Genomic DNA, 16,941 nt, shown 5'->3' with positions numbered 1-16,941 from the left:
GGGCCTCAATTATTGATTTTATTGTTGCCTTGTGGACATTTTTTTTGCCTTATTGTTTCTTAGCCAAGTTCTCAACATTCTTCCCATTTCCATTGCCACCATCCATCAGCTATTTTCTGTTGATGAGCGACACTTGATCTCGGAGCTGGACTATAAGTGGGAAGCTCAGTCTCAGCTAATATGCATGAAGAACTAATATATTACCTATAAGCAGGAAGCTGAAGGTAATGTACATATTGTAAGTTACAATAGTAAAGGAAATAGTAATAAAGGAATGTAACTAACCTCAGTCTCAGCTAATATGCATGAAGAACTGAGGGAAAAGGAAATGAATGAATATATCCATGGCCTGGCACGGGTTAGTCCGAAATAATATAAAAGAGGTGTTGTGACCAAGTAGTCATGCTAGCATGGGAATGTGGCTGTCTGGGTGAGTTCCTCACTTGGATGTGGGGATGTGACTGTACAAAAACTCATCCAGCCTCCCATAGCACACAGTTCCTCCAACATTTTCTTTGTTTTTTGTTCTGATTTCTCTTTTTTTCTATATATACACCCAGTTTGCATTGTACTTACAGTTGTTGGACCCCTCTTCCGTGCTACAAAGAATGTGGTGTTGAGCGATCCCTCCACACATTAAAGAAGCCTCCTGACAACTGTCCAAGAAGGACCAGGAGTGAGTACATGATTAGTGAGATTTATTGATTGATTGTCCAGCACCCAGACCACAGCACAGTATCGGCACTGTCACCACCCATCCTTTCCCTTCCTTCTGACCTGATTCAGACTCTACCCCCAGGTCCCTACTCTTTTGCCTGGGCAGCCTTTTTGCCTGGTTACAGTGTGGCTTTTTCTTGAACATGTCTGGAAGCACCATGGTCTCCCCAAAGAAATCCTCAGTGACAGAGGGAGTGCCTTTGTCTCACGATTCTTGAAAGAACTCACGGACCTCCTCAGTGTCAAGCTCACCCCTTCAACACCGGGCAGACTGGCTCCCGCTAGTGGAGTTCACCTATAACAACCGTGTCCACTCCTCCACTCGCCGTACCCCTTTTGAGCTTGATACTGGCCAACACCCTAGGATAGGGACAGAGCCCACATGCACATCCAAGGTAAAAGCCACTGATGCCTTCTCATCGAGGATGATGAAGATGCAGGAAGAGGCAAAGGCAGCGCTAGAGCATGCGGCAGATGAGATGGCCCACTACTATGACTGGAACCATGAGGCAGCCCCTGCATACCAAGAAGGTGACCAGGTCTGGCTCAGCACCCAGAATTACACAACTGACCACCCGACCAAGAAGTTGGACCATAAATGGACTGGCCCCTTCACAATCGTTAAAGTCGTCTCCCCCACCGCTGTCAAACTCTGGCTCACCACCCGACAAAGAGGGATCCACCCAGTTGTATCCATGACAAACATCAGACTGCACCACCCTGATGAAATCGTGGAATGCCCCACTGACCCCCACCTGGGCCCAGACCTCATAGATGGAGAAGAGGAGTATGAGGTCAAGAAAATCCTGGACTCTAAGTGGCTATGCCAAAAACTCCAGTACCTGGTAAAGTATACAGGCTGGCCACACTCAGAAAACCAATGGCTCATGCATGACCACCTGACCCATGCCTCTGACCTAGTTGAGTTCCATCAAATGCACCCCCATGCCCCAGGGAGAGAAAAAGAGAACCACCCAGCCGCTTCGAGGCAAAGCGGCTTAAGGTGGGGTGATGTCAGGGCACACCCCACCTGACCCTGCGCTGCATCCCATGCTGCACTGCCCTACTCCGCTTCCCCCGCTATCACTCCCCATTCCTCCTTTCCCCTTTTCTTCTTTCTCTCTATTTCTGTTCCATGGTCGACTTCCCTTTTCTCTATGTACCACTACACACCTAACCCCATCCCCCCAATCGCTGCACGCACTATGTGCATTCCCACCTACAGAGTGGCCACCTCTGGGATCTCCCATGGAGACACCCAGGGAGGTGCAGCTGTGTGTGGAGATGACATGGCTCCTCCCATGTGACCCTAACCACATGTATATAATAGCGCCTGGGGTGGGAACAGAAGAAGCAGCCTTCTTCTCAACTTCCCACTTCAGACTAAGTGGTCAGGGATGCTCACCCTGCGACAGGACTGCCACTATGCATAGCTGACACCTGTCCCATCGAGTCCCTCGTGCCGGGACCTCACCGCTTTCGGAGCTGTCCCTGACAAAACCCAGCCCATGTCCTCTTCCAACAGGACAATGACCCCAAACACACCAGCAAAAAGGCCCAGAACTGGTTCAATAACCATGGTATCAGGGTCATGGAGTGGCCCTCTCAGTCCCCAGACCTAAATCCAATTGAGCACTTGTGGAATCATGTGAAGAGGAAGCTTGGGGAGTATGAACAATCACCAAATAGTGTTCATCAGCTGTGGGAGTGCTTTCAGGAGGAGTGGGACAAGATAGAGCCAAGTGTGTGCCAGAATTTGATTGAAAGTATGCCTAGGAGGATTGAGGCAGTATGTAGGGCAAAAGGTGGATATACCAAGTATTAATTAATGTGATTTTCCTTTATCAAAATTGGACACCAAAAAACCGTTGCAATGACATGGGCCATTTGTGAATCAAATAACTTAACCAAAAATGGACATATTTACTACATAATTGGTGGAGTTATGGATGAGATACTCTTGCATGATTTTAATATTTTTTTTGCAATTTTAGGATCCCTTCCCATGGTGCAATATGCTCATGAAGTGAAATGTGCAAAACATTGCAACAGTTTTTTGGGGCACTGTATACATAACTTGTATATACATTGCACCTCAGCAAAAAGATCAACTAGAGTTTCCCCCCTCTTCTAGAGTTCCCTCCTTTCCCATAAATTAGGGCACCAACATGTTACTGGGCACAGTGCTCCTGGCATAAGTCACTGAGGCTGTAGCCCTCCATTCACAGTGATGTCATCATTCATCCCAAACCTGGTCTCTGACAGCATCAGCAAACTCGGTTTGGCTCCCCTGACTCCCAGAGCATTGCTATGCTGTGCTAATGCTCTTCCATCTCCACATGCTCCTGGCGCTCTCACATCACATTGCTCCTCCATTCTCCACATGCTCCTCATGCTCCATGTGCTCTTGTTCATCAACCCATTTCTCTGTCCTGCCCTCAGGCTGCTCTTGCCACCCAACCCCCAACCACTGCTGTTCACCAGTGGCATTCATGTTGCTGGTGTTACTTATCCCATATATTTGATGGCCCACGTACACCCATCTCCCATGTTCTCTCCTTCGTAGTACTCATACTCTCTGTTCATCATCAACTTTCCACTCATCCATGATGCCAGTGTGCTCCAGCTCTTGACCACACCTGACTAGGGTTTATTGGTGACATTTTGTATGGTCGCTGATACCGTTTCAGGCAATAGGTGAAGGCATTCCACACCATTGGCAAGTTATTCTTCAAGTTGCTACCACTGCCCCATAGTAGCGGGTCTGCAGTGCAAGTGTAGACTGAATACCTGAGCACTGTTATTGGTATACAAACGTTATATACAAACTGATCAGTGAGTACTAAGCATACATTTCATAATCAAAATGACTTGCAAATGGATTGATGTAAAATTCCATTTGTGTCTCCATACAGGTGGTACTCTTCACACTCCCTTTGTGGATTTGCCCTGTGAGGATAGGTGCTAGCAGGCACAGTGCTACAACACATGAAAGTGGAATGACACCACCATCAGGGACACCATTCAATATTACCTTCTTCATGGTATGTAGATGCATGTGTGCATTTGGATTGGAGATAGGGCTGAACCAATGAACAAATGTGTACAATTTTCCAGTTATTGGCAGCTTCTGTTTCTTGATCACTAGGCAAAGCAAAGACGATCCAAACCTCACCAACCCGATAACCTGTTTCAAGAGCAGTCCCCATGCTTCAATAATGGGAAGGTATAATTTAGAAGATTTTAACTTACGACGAACATCTGTTTTAGCACATGCATCATTTACGCTGATGAGCACTGTGCTGTAGGCTGCTGCATGGTCCCCATGAGGAGGTGAGCATGCTACTCAGGTGTGCAAAGGTGTGTAAAACGGATTGGGTGGAGGGCACTGAAGTTTGAATGCATGCCAGATATCAACCGAGCTAATTGAAAGTGGGAGTGGCATGGTGCTGGCATAATAGTACCAGTTTGGACCATGTCTGAGGCCCATGTCCCGGTTATACACAAAAAATCGAAGCATTGCTGACACAAGGTCCAGGGTGGAGAACTTGGATGAGGCCATACTAATTGCCATCCCAGTAGATTGTGGACGTTTTGAGATGGTGACCACTGCAGCATTGGAGTCCAAGTGTGGAGAGAGCCCTCTAGCGATACCATTATCTGAGTAAGTTCTGCCACCATGATGCTTTGATGGCAGAGACTGACTAATCCCTTTGGATTCCAGAATAAATGAATAAATGGAGAGGGAATCAATACGTTGAAGCTGATTGAGAATTTGGGTGGTGAATCCTCTTCGATTTGTCGCATGGTAAGTGACTTTGCAAGTGGGGATATGCAATGCCTCAGTTATCTCTGATGAACCGTTGTCCAGTGTTCCGTGATCGTGAATATCATCCATGAAGTGACAGAGGTTCTGGTGCTTGGGGATTCGGAAATGGCTAATCGGTATGCCCTTCCCATTACAGTGGGCACCATTCTCAATGAACACCCATAAACCTTCAGATCATGGAGCATTGACTCCAAAGTGATGTCTGAATGGACTGGAAACTGTGCCTTGTAAGAGAAATCAAGCAGGGAGCGAGTTGCCTGCATCATATGTGGGGATTCTTTCCTGTCCCCTTCTCGTAAGCTCCTGCAACAGTGATGGCTAGGTGATGCTGAAAATCTCAGTTTTCACGGCCAGACCACTACTCCGCTGCCACCCAGGCTGCTACCCCCACCTCTCCTGCACCATCCCTGACACCACAGCACTTTACCCCATTGTCAGGGGACAGACCCTGGGTCCCCATGACCCCTCTCTATGGCCCACAGTCTAGCCTGTGAACAGCCCTGTCCAGGGCACAACTCTGCTGTGGGTAAGAAAGTGGAATAAACAAAGGGCAAGTAATGTACACTTGCCTGCTATGGGTAAGAAAGTGAGAAGAAAGTTAACTTCTCACTTTCCCACAGTGGCCCCAATATGGCGAAAACTTCCGGGGATACCCAGAAGTCACATGAAGGATGGGAACCAGGCCCGGAGCATGCAGCACATGGAGCATGCAGGGCAGAAGCACATATGTGGGTCCGGATCCAGGCTAGTCAGGGTGTGTGCCCTGACACCCATCCTGCCATTCCCAACCTCACTGTTCCCATAACACCACCACCATTAGTCTCTATGCTGCATGGCTGCATCTGGGAAAACTATAGCACACTTGGTGCACTGCACTTCCTCTGCCATGGCTGGCTTTTGCAACTGAATCATCACTCTGCACACAGGCATTGTCTCTTGAACATACCAGTGCCCCAAAAAACTGTTGCTGTTACAAAAATGGGGCCGGAGGTGCCCATTTTCGTCCGTTCGAGGCACAGGAAAGGGGAAAGGTTGGGGAAGAGCGTTCATAAGAAGTTACAGATGTTGTTATAGATGTTGTAACATGGAGTTTAACAGATAGTTTAACAAATGGGTTTTCAATGGTAATAGTTCGATAAACTCTATTTATTTACATATCATGTGATTTGGGTGTGTGCAGGGCCCATAAGAGTCTAAATTGGGAAATTTCCCATTTCCATAACAGTTGCAATGTTTTGCACTTTTGACTTCAAGAGCTTATTAAACAATGGGAAAGGGTTTTAAATTTTCAAATAAATATGTTAAACATGTGTTAGTATCCTGTCCATAACTCCACCAATTATGTAATCAATATGGTCATTTTTGGTAAAGTTATCCAATTCACAAGGGACCCATGTCATTGCAACGGTTTTTTGGTGTGCTGCTAGAATGGACTAAAACTGGAAATATCATGTGATAGGTCATGTGATATTGTTTACTATACACACTAGTAAACAAATAAACATTGCTGGAGCATAAATACACATGGATTTCAAGCTGTAATCCCCAATTCTAAAATGCATCAATTGGCTGCTTTGAAAATTGAACAAGTGCTTTTTCTGATTCTGGCCACAGTGCTTATCAATTACTGCTGTCCACCATTCCACTGTTACCCATATTTGGTCTAAACATTGTCCTGACACTCCTAAGCCCAGTGGTGGTTGCCCATCTAAGCTCTCAGACACCAATATCTGTCATGCAATGCATCTTATCAACTCTGGTAAAGCCAACAATGCTGCACAAGTCACCTGAATTCTTCAAAAAGTCACCAGCACCAGCCTCTCAACTGAGGCTGTTCATCTGCAACTAAAGGAGGCTGGTTGGAAAGCAGTGGTGAAGAAGAAGCAGCCCATGCTCCTCAGCAGATGTCATAAGGAGAGAATGGACTTCACAATCAGCCACAAAGAGTGGACTCTGGAGGATTGGAAGAGAGTGGTGTGGTCTGATGAGACTAAGGTGAATTGCCTGGGCTCAGATGGGAGGAAATGGGTGTGGAAATGGGTGGATGAACCTCTTACAGACAGTGAAAGGTTATCTTACTATTTTGGGGACGGTAACGTTCCATTCCCCCATTCGCCTCAGGCCTCAGTTGGTCCATCTAAGTATACGCTTTGATGGGCTGTATATTAACGGGGTAGAAGTAAAGGCTGATCCACCTTTTACAGCTACCCTGAGGGTTTATATACAATCTAATGCATTCTTGGCACAAATAAATAGAGAAGCTTCCATGACGCTAAATTAGCGTTGCAACATAATTATTAGACAACACAACATCAACTGATGTTGTGGGCAGAATATAGACATGGGCCAGGGCCTCACAGACAGACTGGTGCAAGGAACAAGAAAGTTTCATGGTGGTTTTGTCATGGTTTGGGGATGTATTACATTGGATGGGGTTGGAATGGCATGCAGTATTGATGGGAAGATGGATGCCAAGCTCTACTTCCAAATCCTGGAAGAGGACTTCCAGCAAACCCTCTCATATTATGACAAAAACCCAACCCACATCCTTTCCCAACAGGACAACAACCCAAAACACACCTGCAAAAGGGCCCAGAACTGGTTCAATAACCATGGTATCAGGGTCATGGAGTGGCCCTCCCAGTCCCCAGACCTTAATCCAATCAAACATTTATGGAACCATGTAAAGAGGAAGCTTGGGGAGTATGAAGAACCTCCAAGTAGTGTTCATGAGCTGTGGGATCAGTTTCAGGAGGAGTGGGAGAGGATAGAACCAAGTGTCTGCCAGAATTTAATCGAGATTATGCCTAGGAGGATTGAGGCAGTACTTAGGGAAAAAGGTGGCTATACTAAATACTAGTTAATGTGATTTTCCTTTCTCCAAAATGCACACCAAAAAACCATTGCAATGACATGGGTCCTTTGTAAAGTAAATAACTTTACCAAAAATGGACATATTTATTAGAGAATTGGTGGAATTATTAATAAGCTACTAGCGCATTATTTTCATATTTTTATGCAATTTTAGGATCACTTCCCAGGGTGTAATAAGCTCATAAAGTGAAAAGCACAAAACATTGCAACAGTTTTTTGGGGCACTGTAGAACTCAAAACTCAGATTTCACAGCAGAGATAGATCCCTCCACCTCTATTGAGCTCACCTTATGTGTTGACTGGATCTCATGGCCATGTTCATACATGGCAGTGCAGCTTTCCCATGTGTTCCATCTGAGTGGACGATTCATCAATACAGGGTAAGATTGTCTAGTTGGTATGGTTGGGTCCTCTGGGTTGTGGTGTCAGATTTTAGTCATGTCTGGGCTGTATGTGAAAGCCTGGCACTTAAGTTACTCTGTGCTCTCCACATTGTTCTCCTGGTCTGTTTGTCACATTCTCCATTTCCTCACACACAATTGCTCCTTTAGTCAAGGGTCTGTGTTTTCTTGACAAAGTCACTATTATGTCTCTAGTCATCTGCTAGACACTCTTCAGCTCCTTGAATCATCAAGTGCTCAAATTCTTGTGAGATCCCAGTCTCATGGGTTGTGCTTAGCTATAACTCAGTACTGTTACCATTCTGCAAGGAGTGGTCCAACATCTCATTGCTCTGCCTTGTGAGTTTTTCCAGTAATTCAATATTTATCATCTGACAGGAAGTTCATTGTAGGTACCAATATGGAGCCACCAGAAGTGTGCAAGGGAGAGGAAGGTGGTTCATTGGATACTTAGATATGACAATTAGTTACATTTCCTGTATGTAGTTAAAGAATTTCTTCTTTCTGCAACGTGAATGTTTAATGCATAAACTGAGTGGGTGAGATCCAGTATACTGTACTATAACCATAGGTTCATTCCCATGGTTTTTGGGGATTGCCATCTCCTTGCATAGTTCATCCCTCAGTGTGACATGTGCCACACATCACATGAAAATCTTAAACTGAATTAAAACTGAATTGATTTACTGATTCCGGCAACTCCCGGATTCCATGGGAACTAGTTGTCAATACATTTATCTGTTCAAATTCTCACTGTGACATGTGACTGAACCAATGGTCGTTATAGTACAGTAATATGTGCTCCAGAGCACTCTGGAGCACTCCAGAGCACTTCAGGAGCAAACCAATGCTCAGGAGCACTCAAGAGCTGATAGGAGTGCCTGCCAGTTTTCATGATGTGGTCCAACACTGGCCCCATTGTGGCCTCATCCTATGGTTTACTATAAAATCCACACATGCATACACATGGACCTGAATTATACAGATGGGAATTAGTGGCCATGGGTTATCGAAAACATATTGGCTACCCCAGATTGGAACCTTTATGTTAGCAACCACCTCTGCCTAATGCAGGCATTTAGTGTAATGGTAACACACTCTAGGTACCTATGCAGGGCTCTGCAGTTCGACTCCCAGAATGTCCATATTTTATGCATTAAGGTTCCTGAGACCATGTGTACAAATTCCAACACTTTACACTCATGGTGTTAGAGATGTGTCGCGGATTCAGACGACTCCGGAGTGGAATCAGAGACTTAGTGTGGAGGGACCTTGGCCTCAGTGACTCAAGCGGAGCGCTGTGCCATTGCTGTTTGTCCATTTGGTCCTTAATTTCACAGTAGGCGAGCAGGAAGTCTCTAGGGGGCATTTCAGGTCAATTTCGGACTGAGCCTAAAACGAGTATGTACAAGCACCGATATATATAATGGAGGGGGCAAAAGCACAAGGAAACAAAGGGGATCCGAATCAGAATGAAGACGTCCAAACAGGAACAAAGGGTAGACAGAAGCGGAGCGGTACCGAAGGTCATAAGGCAGGACCTGTGATACGTCCGAAAGGAGGTAGGGAGGGCAAGGCCCAGAGGGGCAGAGGATGAGGAGAAGTGGGGATGATGACTAACTGGCTAGAATGGGAAGAAGCAGCAGTCCAAATAGGGATGAGGGGAAAACGCGAGAGATACATTACAAGCGGCGAAAGTGCCGAAGGCGATCCATGAAGCTTGGAGCTTACGGAGCTTACAGAGCTTACAGAGGCGGGGTTGAAAGTCCAAGGGATATTGGCAATGGTGTTTATGTAGTATGAGGTCACCAATGCAATGGACTAAGACCAAGGTGGAGTCAAAGTCCAAGGTAGGGACTATAACGGAGGCTCAGAGCAAAGGTACGAGCGGTGCCCGAGTACGAAGTACGGGACAGCGGTGGAAGGTCGTAACTTGGCGGAAGAGTACCAGAGGGAGGAGAGAGGAGAAAGGGAAGAGAGGAGTGGCAGAAAGGAGAGTTTGTCAGGTCCGAAGGTGAGTATCGGAGCGGATGGGGGAAGCGTAGGAGGGTGACGGAAGGGTGGAGGTGTTGTGAAGGAGGAGCAGAGGAGTAGGAGGAGGAGTAGTAGGAGGGTGGCGAGAGGGGCAGTGTTCAGTCCAAGGTGAGTATTGGAGCGGACGGAGATAGGGGAGGAGAGGGAAGGAGGAGTGGAGGTGGCATCGGAGGTAAGAGGAGGTGTGTTGCCAGGACCAAAGGTGAGTATCGGAACAGACAGTAGTAGGGTAAGACTCCAGAGGTGGGGAAGGAGGAGGTCCAGAAGTCGGGTTGGGATCAGGTATGCACAGATATGACACATGGAGTTACAGTCAGCGCTGGTGCCAAAAATGAGGGGTAGCACTGCACAACAACCTTGATATAAAGTACAAACCCTGAGAGTGTGAAAGAACAAGTTGGTTGTTTTTGGCTCCCTCGGAGCCCTCGACTCCAATACTAAGCTCAAGAGGGAAGTTCAGCACTCCCAAGGTTCAACCCACAACAGACGAAATTAGACAACAATGAATGCACTAATAGTGACGAGGATGCGCGGAATGCGGCGTGATGCAATGCGAAAATCGTACTAAAAATCCCTCTGATCGAATCGCCACCTCAGGAGGTGTGAATCTTGGAGGTATCCTTTGCGCTGGACCAGGCCGCACGTACCGTTACCCCGGAATACGACACAGATGCACACATCCCGATGTCCAACATATGTGGGCCCACATAAAGGACGCACCAGTGTAGCATAAAAGGGAGATTGCCCGCGACGATCGCAGCGTGGAATCCGTTGTAGTAATGGCCACATTGGTCCCAAAAATTCAGTAAGAATACAGTGACATCCCGATGGCCCCTGAGAACACAACTTGATGAGTAGACAGCCATATAGTAGAGACTGGGATCCTGCCTAGCCATATAGCAGATCACGACCGTCGACAGCAAAGCAACTAATTGCAGCACGGCACGGCACGATCCGCATACAATTTGGGTTTGCAGAAAATGATTAGTGTGAGTATGAGAGTAAACCACATTCACACTGCGCGCACTTCCCAAACCAATTCAGGCACAGGCCGGGGCCCGCCAGTTCCAACGTCAGTGCACAAAAAATCGGCAATGAGGGACCGCGTGCCCTGTCCAACCACTCAAGGCGATAGTATGATAACCGGTAACTATATCACCATACAAACCTTCCCTCGCGCGCGATCCACACACCGTGTATCTCCCGATTTCGACCCCCATCGGCGATTATTCCGATCCATGGTGAACCAGAAGTCCCTTCATGCATGTACAAAAGCGCCGAACGAGAAGCCACGCAATGTGACTCGTAGTTGAGTTGTGACGATACATAACAAGCAAACAAAATTGCCGACTAAGGTCGCGAATTGGTGGGAGGTTCCGCGCAAGCGCCCCTCAAATCCAATTTTCACATACACCCATAAGGAAAGCTTCCTCGGCCATGGTTGTGCAACCTGAGCATTACTCAACCGGGACGAGAATAAAAAAAGTGAGTCTGGTCCATGGATGTATGATGCACCCCGTGGACCTATCTCACATGGCCCAATCTGATTCTGAATCTGCCCACGCGCGGTGAGTGTTCTCTTCTCCCTCCCGCATGCGGCTTGCCGCCGGTCATATCGAATCGAACCTTCATTTTGCAAGTTGAATAAGCCCCTGGCTCCTTACTCACACCCACAGGACCGGCAGAAAAGAGGGAAGTACCTGTCCATCTTCGCACTTTCGACCATATAGTAATATAGTACGTTAGCGAAAAGTAATACGCATAACACTATCCCCTTGGCTATGTACACAAACATAAATTAACCCTATCAACCAATAAATTCCCTTCATACATAGACACGCACCCAACCCAGTTGGACGTCATGGGAGGATCGCAGCAAGCAGCTAGGCTAACAATAATAAACGCCTATACTTACATGTTGTCGAAATCGAGGGACACGACAATCAGCACCGGCCCATTCCATGAGTGATGATGTAAGCATGAGAGTTAACACTGTACTCGGCTCAGGCTTCCATCCCCTGGTACAGACCTAATGGCAGCCCTGGCCGCATGTTCATTAGACCGTGCTACTAAGCCCACATACGAAACAAATGCCTCGCCAGCTCAGCCATAGGTGTACATGTACGGGGATTATGTACAGATAGTGCACGCATCCGCAATCATTCGCTTCCATGACAGGCCCTCCTCCCACACCCCTCCTACGATGTTCTTCTCATACATACGATCAGCATCCTCTCATCCATCGCACCCAATGAATGCGAATAGACATCAAATGCACTTAACCCCAGTCTGCAACAAGTCTGACAGTCGTGACCCAGAGCACCCTATACGTATAACTGCACACACACACATCCACCATGCCATAGACTCAAGAATATATTTGTCAAAGTTGACAACTGGCACTCACTACAGAATATCCCTAGCACTGCTTGGTCGGAGATCCGGAAGATAGGGGATCGCATACGAAGCGGAACATCAGCATCGCAACCCCCGTCGGATATTCCATTGATCAATTTTCAACCTACCTCGACGTCGCTTCACGGTGATTTCCCCAACCTCACCCACTCACAGCTCCGGATCACACCCAAGTACAACGTCCATAATAATAGTACAGTCTAAATCAAGGATCTCTTTCTGTAATTTTATTTGAAGAGATTCTTATGTAATAAAACAATGGACGAGAAATTCTATGAAGTCAGCAAGCAAAAAAATCGAGAGAATGTGCGATGATAAGAAAACAGTGGCTACAGCAAGAATGAAAAAAGGACAAGCAAATTATCGAGCAAGACGAACAAGGCCTCCCGACAACCGACTTTATTCATTCTTCACTCAGCGCTAACCTTTGCAGGCTTGGATGAAGGGGTGTACCAAGGATCGGCCGGCCTCCTGTAAGCTTCACCCTTCCGGTTCCTGTAGAAGACGACGTCACCCTCATCCTCAACAAACTGGCAGTTGTTGTATGCCTGCCAGAGCGCGGAGAAAGGATTCTGATCAGAGCGAACGTAATAGTCGCCAATGAACGCCTTCAAGTGCTGGGTGGCAGCCTCTCCGTGGTAGAATGGCATTTGAGGGAAGAAGTGGTGGATAACGTGGTAGTGCGCGACGTCGTGCAGGAAGAATCGACCTTGCCAGCCCAAGAAGGGACGATCGACAGTGCAGGCAGCTCCGCGCTGGAAGGACCACTCGGCTTTGCGATAATGAGGGAGGTTCTCATCAGTGTGGTGGAGGTAAGTGATCATGATGAACCAATGAGAAACGCAGAGCCATGGGAAGAAGTAGTATTTGATCACTTCGGCAGTCCCGTAGACAGTGGACGCATAGGTGACTCCCCAAATCATTGCGAAGATACCGAGATTGGAAGCGATAACAGCATTACGTTGAGATGGGTTGAACAGCACGGAGTTGGGGTCAAAGTGGTTGGTCCTGATCAATGAAAGAATTTTTTGAGCGTCTTACTCAATTGAATGAACATTTCCAATGATTCAACTCACCACTTGGGGTAGGACTTTTGGCCAGAGACGTTGAAGAGGAGGTAAGCAGGGAAAGCAAGTACTTGCTGACGAACCAGCATGTAGAGGGTGTAGAGAGGAGTGTCACCCAAATAATGCTCCCAGTCGATATCCTCATTGCGTCCCTCAGGGATACCAAGATCTGAACGAGTCTTGGGGACATACACTTCATCTTTCTCCATCGAGGCGTGGTTGGAATGATGACGATGATGGGAGATACGCCAGGAGAAGTAAGGAGTCCACATGAGGGTGTGGGTAATGAAACCGACGATATCGCAAACGGTACGGTTGGCAGAGAAAGCACCATGGCCAGACTAGATAGTAGAGAAAGCGGTGTTGTGGTCAGTAGGTTTGCTAATAGTCAAGGCCTCGAAGCAACGGGCACGCATCGCATCGAACCACGCCCAGGCACGGCGACAACAGGCCATGTTGAAGGGGGAAAAAACCAAACTCACTTCATGTCCAATAACCCAGATGCCGGTGAAGTTCAAACCCTGGAACCACCAATAAACGGACCAAAGTGACCATCTGAAGACCTCAGCGCCAATCGTCCCCAACGCTTCAACGGTGGCTTTCGACTTGGCCAAGGGATCAATGTAGGTAGCCAAGTACCAAAAGACGGCACCAATAACAAAGTCGCGCGCAGCGTGTCGGAGACCCCGAGCAGTGTCACGCACGAAGTATTTGGCGGGGATGGCAGCGCGGATTTCGCCCAAGGACCAGCTGGGAGATGGTGATGGGAGCGATTCCACATTGTGAGAGGGGAAGCCGGGATGTTGGGTGAGTGATAAAGGCGCGAGGGGGGAGTGAACGAAGCAAGGAGAAAAAAAAAGTCAGGTCAGTAGATGTGGAAGGAAAGCGAGATGGTAGGAAGGAACGCACTTCATGGGTGTGAACTGGGGGAGCTTGTCCTCATTGTAGGGCTTTTGCTGAACGTGAGCCATGGTGAGGAGGAAGGGTGATGGGTGAAGTGAGGCAGAAGAGGAAGACGAGATTCGGGGGATTTATATCCAGGGATGGATTGAACATATTGTTGTTTTTTCGTTTTTTTTTTATTTCGGATTTGGATTTGGGATTGGAAACGAGAACGACGGACGACAAAACTCCTTTGCAGGATTCATTTTCAAATTGCCAGAAAGGGTCACTATTCAATCCGGGTGATTCTGTGCGAATAAAAAGGGTTGAAGAGAGAGAGAAAAAAAAAACGAGGCAATTTCTGATATGTATTATCAAATTCCTTTCAAAAGAAATTCAATTTTGAATTTGATAAATCATCCAAGGCACTTTGCCAACTGTAGTCACCGCCTCTTTTTCCAGAACATCATCACCTCGACTGAATATATATGACGAATCTACGGATCTGGTACCCGCCCAAACAAGGAAAGAATTCCCATCAACTTTTTTTATCGGTAAATTACTTTTAAAAAAAAAACAAAATGTTCGCACGACTGCGAAAAATAATCTAGAAGACCCTTCCGAATGATGAACTTCTCACGCCATCGGCCTCCCCTTCAGCATCGCAATCCAGTGCAACTTCTCCTGGCTTAAGGAGCCCTCTGCAAGAACGATGATGAGGTAGAAGGAAACTAATAACATGTACCTGTCGGAGGAGCAGAGTTTACATGAGATTTCGCCAAACGAGTCTGTAAAACCTGTCCCTGAAGGAACGTCAAGGTAAAAAGGGAAAGTGAAGGGAAAAAAAATTAGCGGGGGGAGAAAAAAATCTGACCCAAAAAGATAATTTCAAAGGAAACAAAAAAAAAAAATAATAAGTGGAAAGAAACGGATTTGTTATTGCCGTCACTCTTATTGAATTCGGGGATGGAACTCCACGCCATGCACCTATGTCAAATTGGTTACGCAATTTTATCTCAGAAAGACTCCGTTCCTGCCATCATCTCCATTCCAGGCGTCCACAACAAGGACAGAGAGAGAGAGAGAGAGAGAGGAGGTTAAAGCTCAGGGACCGAACCTAAGTTTGTGCGCAAGCGCTTTTCTACCGCAGAACTTTTGAAAAAATTGCCCTTCGAGATTAGATTGTTGTCATGTTTGGCTTGGGACCCTGCAAACTATCGAACCAAACGTCCCCTATTCATATTGTATCGTTTTGTAATGCATTAACATCCCTGGAAGTTACGGATGGTGAATCGTCGCGTCATTGGGCGTTCGTGCTGATTGAGGGTGTCGATCTAGAAGCATCGTCGATAGGTGGGAAGCGCCAACCGCCGTACAAGATGACCTTAGCGTTGCACACTCATTGACACACAAGTGACTAACCTCTACTGGGTTGCAAGAGTAACATTAATCCCCCCCCTCCCCTCTTCACATGAATGGCTTTCCTTACTTCTCCCCAGAACACGCAGGCGTGTGATTTTACACACTCCTGTTATATCTGAGTATATATGTACATGTGTCTACTTATCAAACTCACAATCGGAATGATCAAGTTCGCATTTCTCAACGACCTATCAACCTCGATGGGAATGAGAAAGATGGAAGCCATAACGGGTGCCCAGGCCTGCGATCACTATGAGTGTGAGGGTGTCCACCGAAAAGAACTGCTCAATGCCTCCTCGCCCATCTCTGGCTGCGAACAGGGACACCATTCACATGCCAGCTAACCACACGGACATACATCTCACGCACACACACACACAAGCACCAACCCATTCCCAGCCCCGTCCAAAGTACCCAGTGCGATGTGCATATATTATGGCCAGGGAAAGTGTGAGAGGATGCCAGGGAGCCTGGGGAGAAATGCTAGTATGTGATAGAACGGTGTGACTGTAGTTAGATCTGTGCGACTGCGGATTGCTGTGGATCGAATCTGTTATCCCAGCATTAACTTTGCTCTGAACGCAAAGACTGGATATGAAAACACATCCAAGTGTCGAACACGGGTCCCGATGTGCGTTGCGCCCCCCCCCCCGTATCGAGTTTTGAAAATGAGAGTCCCCCACACCCTCTTGCTTCTGCTTCTAGTTTTCGATGGCAAGTAATTGGCTCGCACGAATTAGACCGCGGAATTTGCAACTAGATTCTCACAGGAGTGGTACAATCACTGAGTGGCGGACGTCCCCGCGTGAGTTGTTACACACAGGTCCAGCTCTTCCCTGATCATCAAATTCATCTCGTACGTCCACTTCTGGCTGGAGCTTCAGCGAAAATTACGTTGCGAGTATTTTTCGAGTGGAAAACGAAAGGACTGCTGGAGACTGAGCCTGGCCACGGATCGCGAATTCAGTGCGTCATCGATGATTGCTCAGCAATCGGCAGTGCCGCAAACGGTCTCTAGGCTTTGTTCCAACTCTGGCATTAATTCCAACTTGAACGATAGGGCGATGCAGATACGCGGGATTGTGCTAGTGGTACATATCATTATGCTTGGCCCACAGCACTGCAGCCTGCGCAGGTTGGATTTAGAAGGACATCTGGAAACAGGTACTAGTTATCTTGTGCCTCAAACATATTCATATTGGTCCTACAAATTGAAAGATCAAAGGAATGGGAATCGCAAAACAGGTATAAGTGTTGGAATTGTACGAGTCCGGATTGTTCTGGATTGTCGTGGGAAATC

At 47.1% G+C, this 16,941-nt stretch overlaps 3 protein-coding genes across 3 annotated transcripts; 1 reads left to right on the top strand and 2 right to left on the bottom strand.

The window, feature by feature from the left end:
- Positions 1–3,583: 3,583 nt before the first annotated feature.
- EI90DRAFT_3022467 (uncharacterized protein) lies at positions 3,584–4,385 on the top strand (the record flags this gene model as incomplete). The annotated part of the gene is made up of 6 exons (XM_039057774.1): positions 3,584–3,604; positions 3,633–3,668; positions 3,733–3,761; positions 3,866–3,943; positions 3,988–4,050; positions 4,256–4,385. 6 exons carry the CDS (start codon positions 3,584–3,586, stop codon positions 4,383–4,385), a joined length of 357 nt encoding a protein of 118 aa, XP_038908485.1.
- A 74-nt stretch (positions 4,386–4,459) lies between these two features.
- Positions 4,460–4,845, bottom strand: EI90DRAFT_2874305 (uncharacterized protein; the record flags this gene model as incomplete). Its single annotated transcript, XM_039053869.1, has 2 exons — positions 4,460–4,693; positions 4,714–4,845. Coding segments are annotated over 2 exons (366 nt in total), but the record flags the coding sequence as incomplete, so codon positions are not given.
- Positions 4,846–12,680: 7,835 nt separating this feature from the next.
- EI90DRAFT_3136275 (linoleoyl phosphatidylcholine delta-12 acetylenase) lies at positions 12,681–14,308 on the bottom strand (the record flags this gene model as incomplete). The annotated part of the gene is made up of 4 exons (XM_039064782.1): positions 12,681–13,278; positions 13,347–13,678; positions 13,820–14,087; positions 14,247–14,308. The coding sequence occupies 4 exons, from the start codon at positions 14,306–14,308 to the stop codon at positions 12,681–12,683; spliced, it is 1,260 nt and encodes a 419-aa protein (XP_038908483.1).
- Between the last annotated feature and the right edge of the window lie 2,633 nt (positions 14,309–16,941).

The sequence above is a fragment of the Cantharellus anzutake genome (assembly GCF_015039405.1).
Source record: "Cantharellus anzutake strain C23 chromosome Unknown EI90scaffold_157, whole genome shotgun sequence".
In the NCBI taxonomy this organism is placed as follows: domain Eukaryota; kingdom Fungi; phylum Basidiomycota; class Agaricomycetes; order Cantharellales; family Hydnaceae; genus Cantharellus; species Cantharellus anzutake.
The sequence above is the reverse complement of the archived record's forward strand: the minus strand, read 5'-3'. Positions and strand labels throughout refer to the sequence as shown.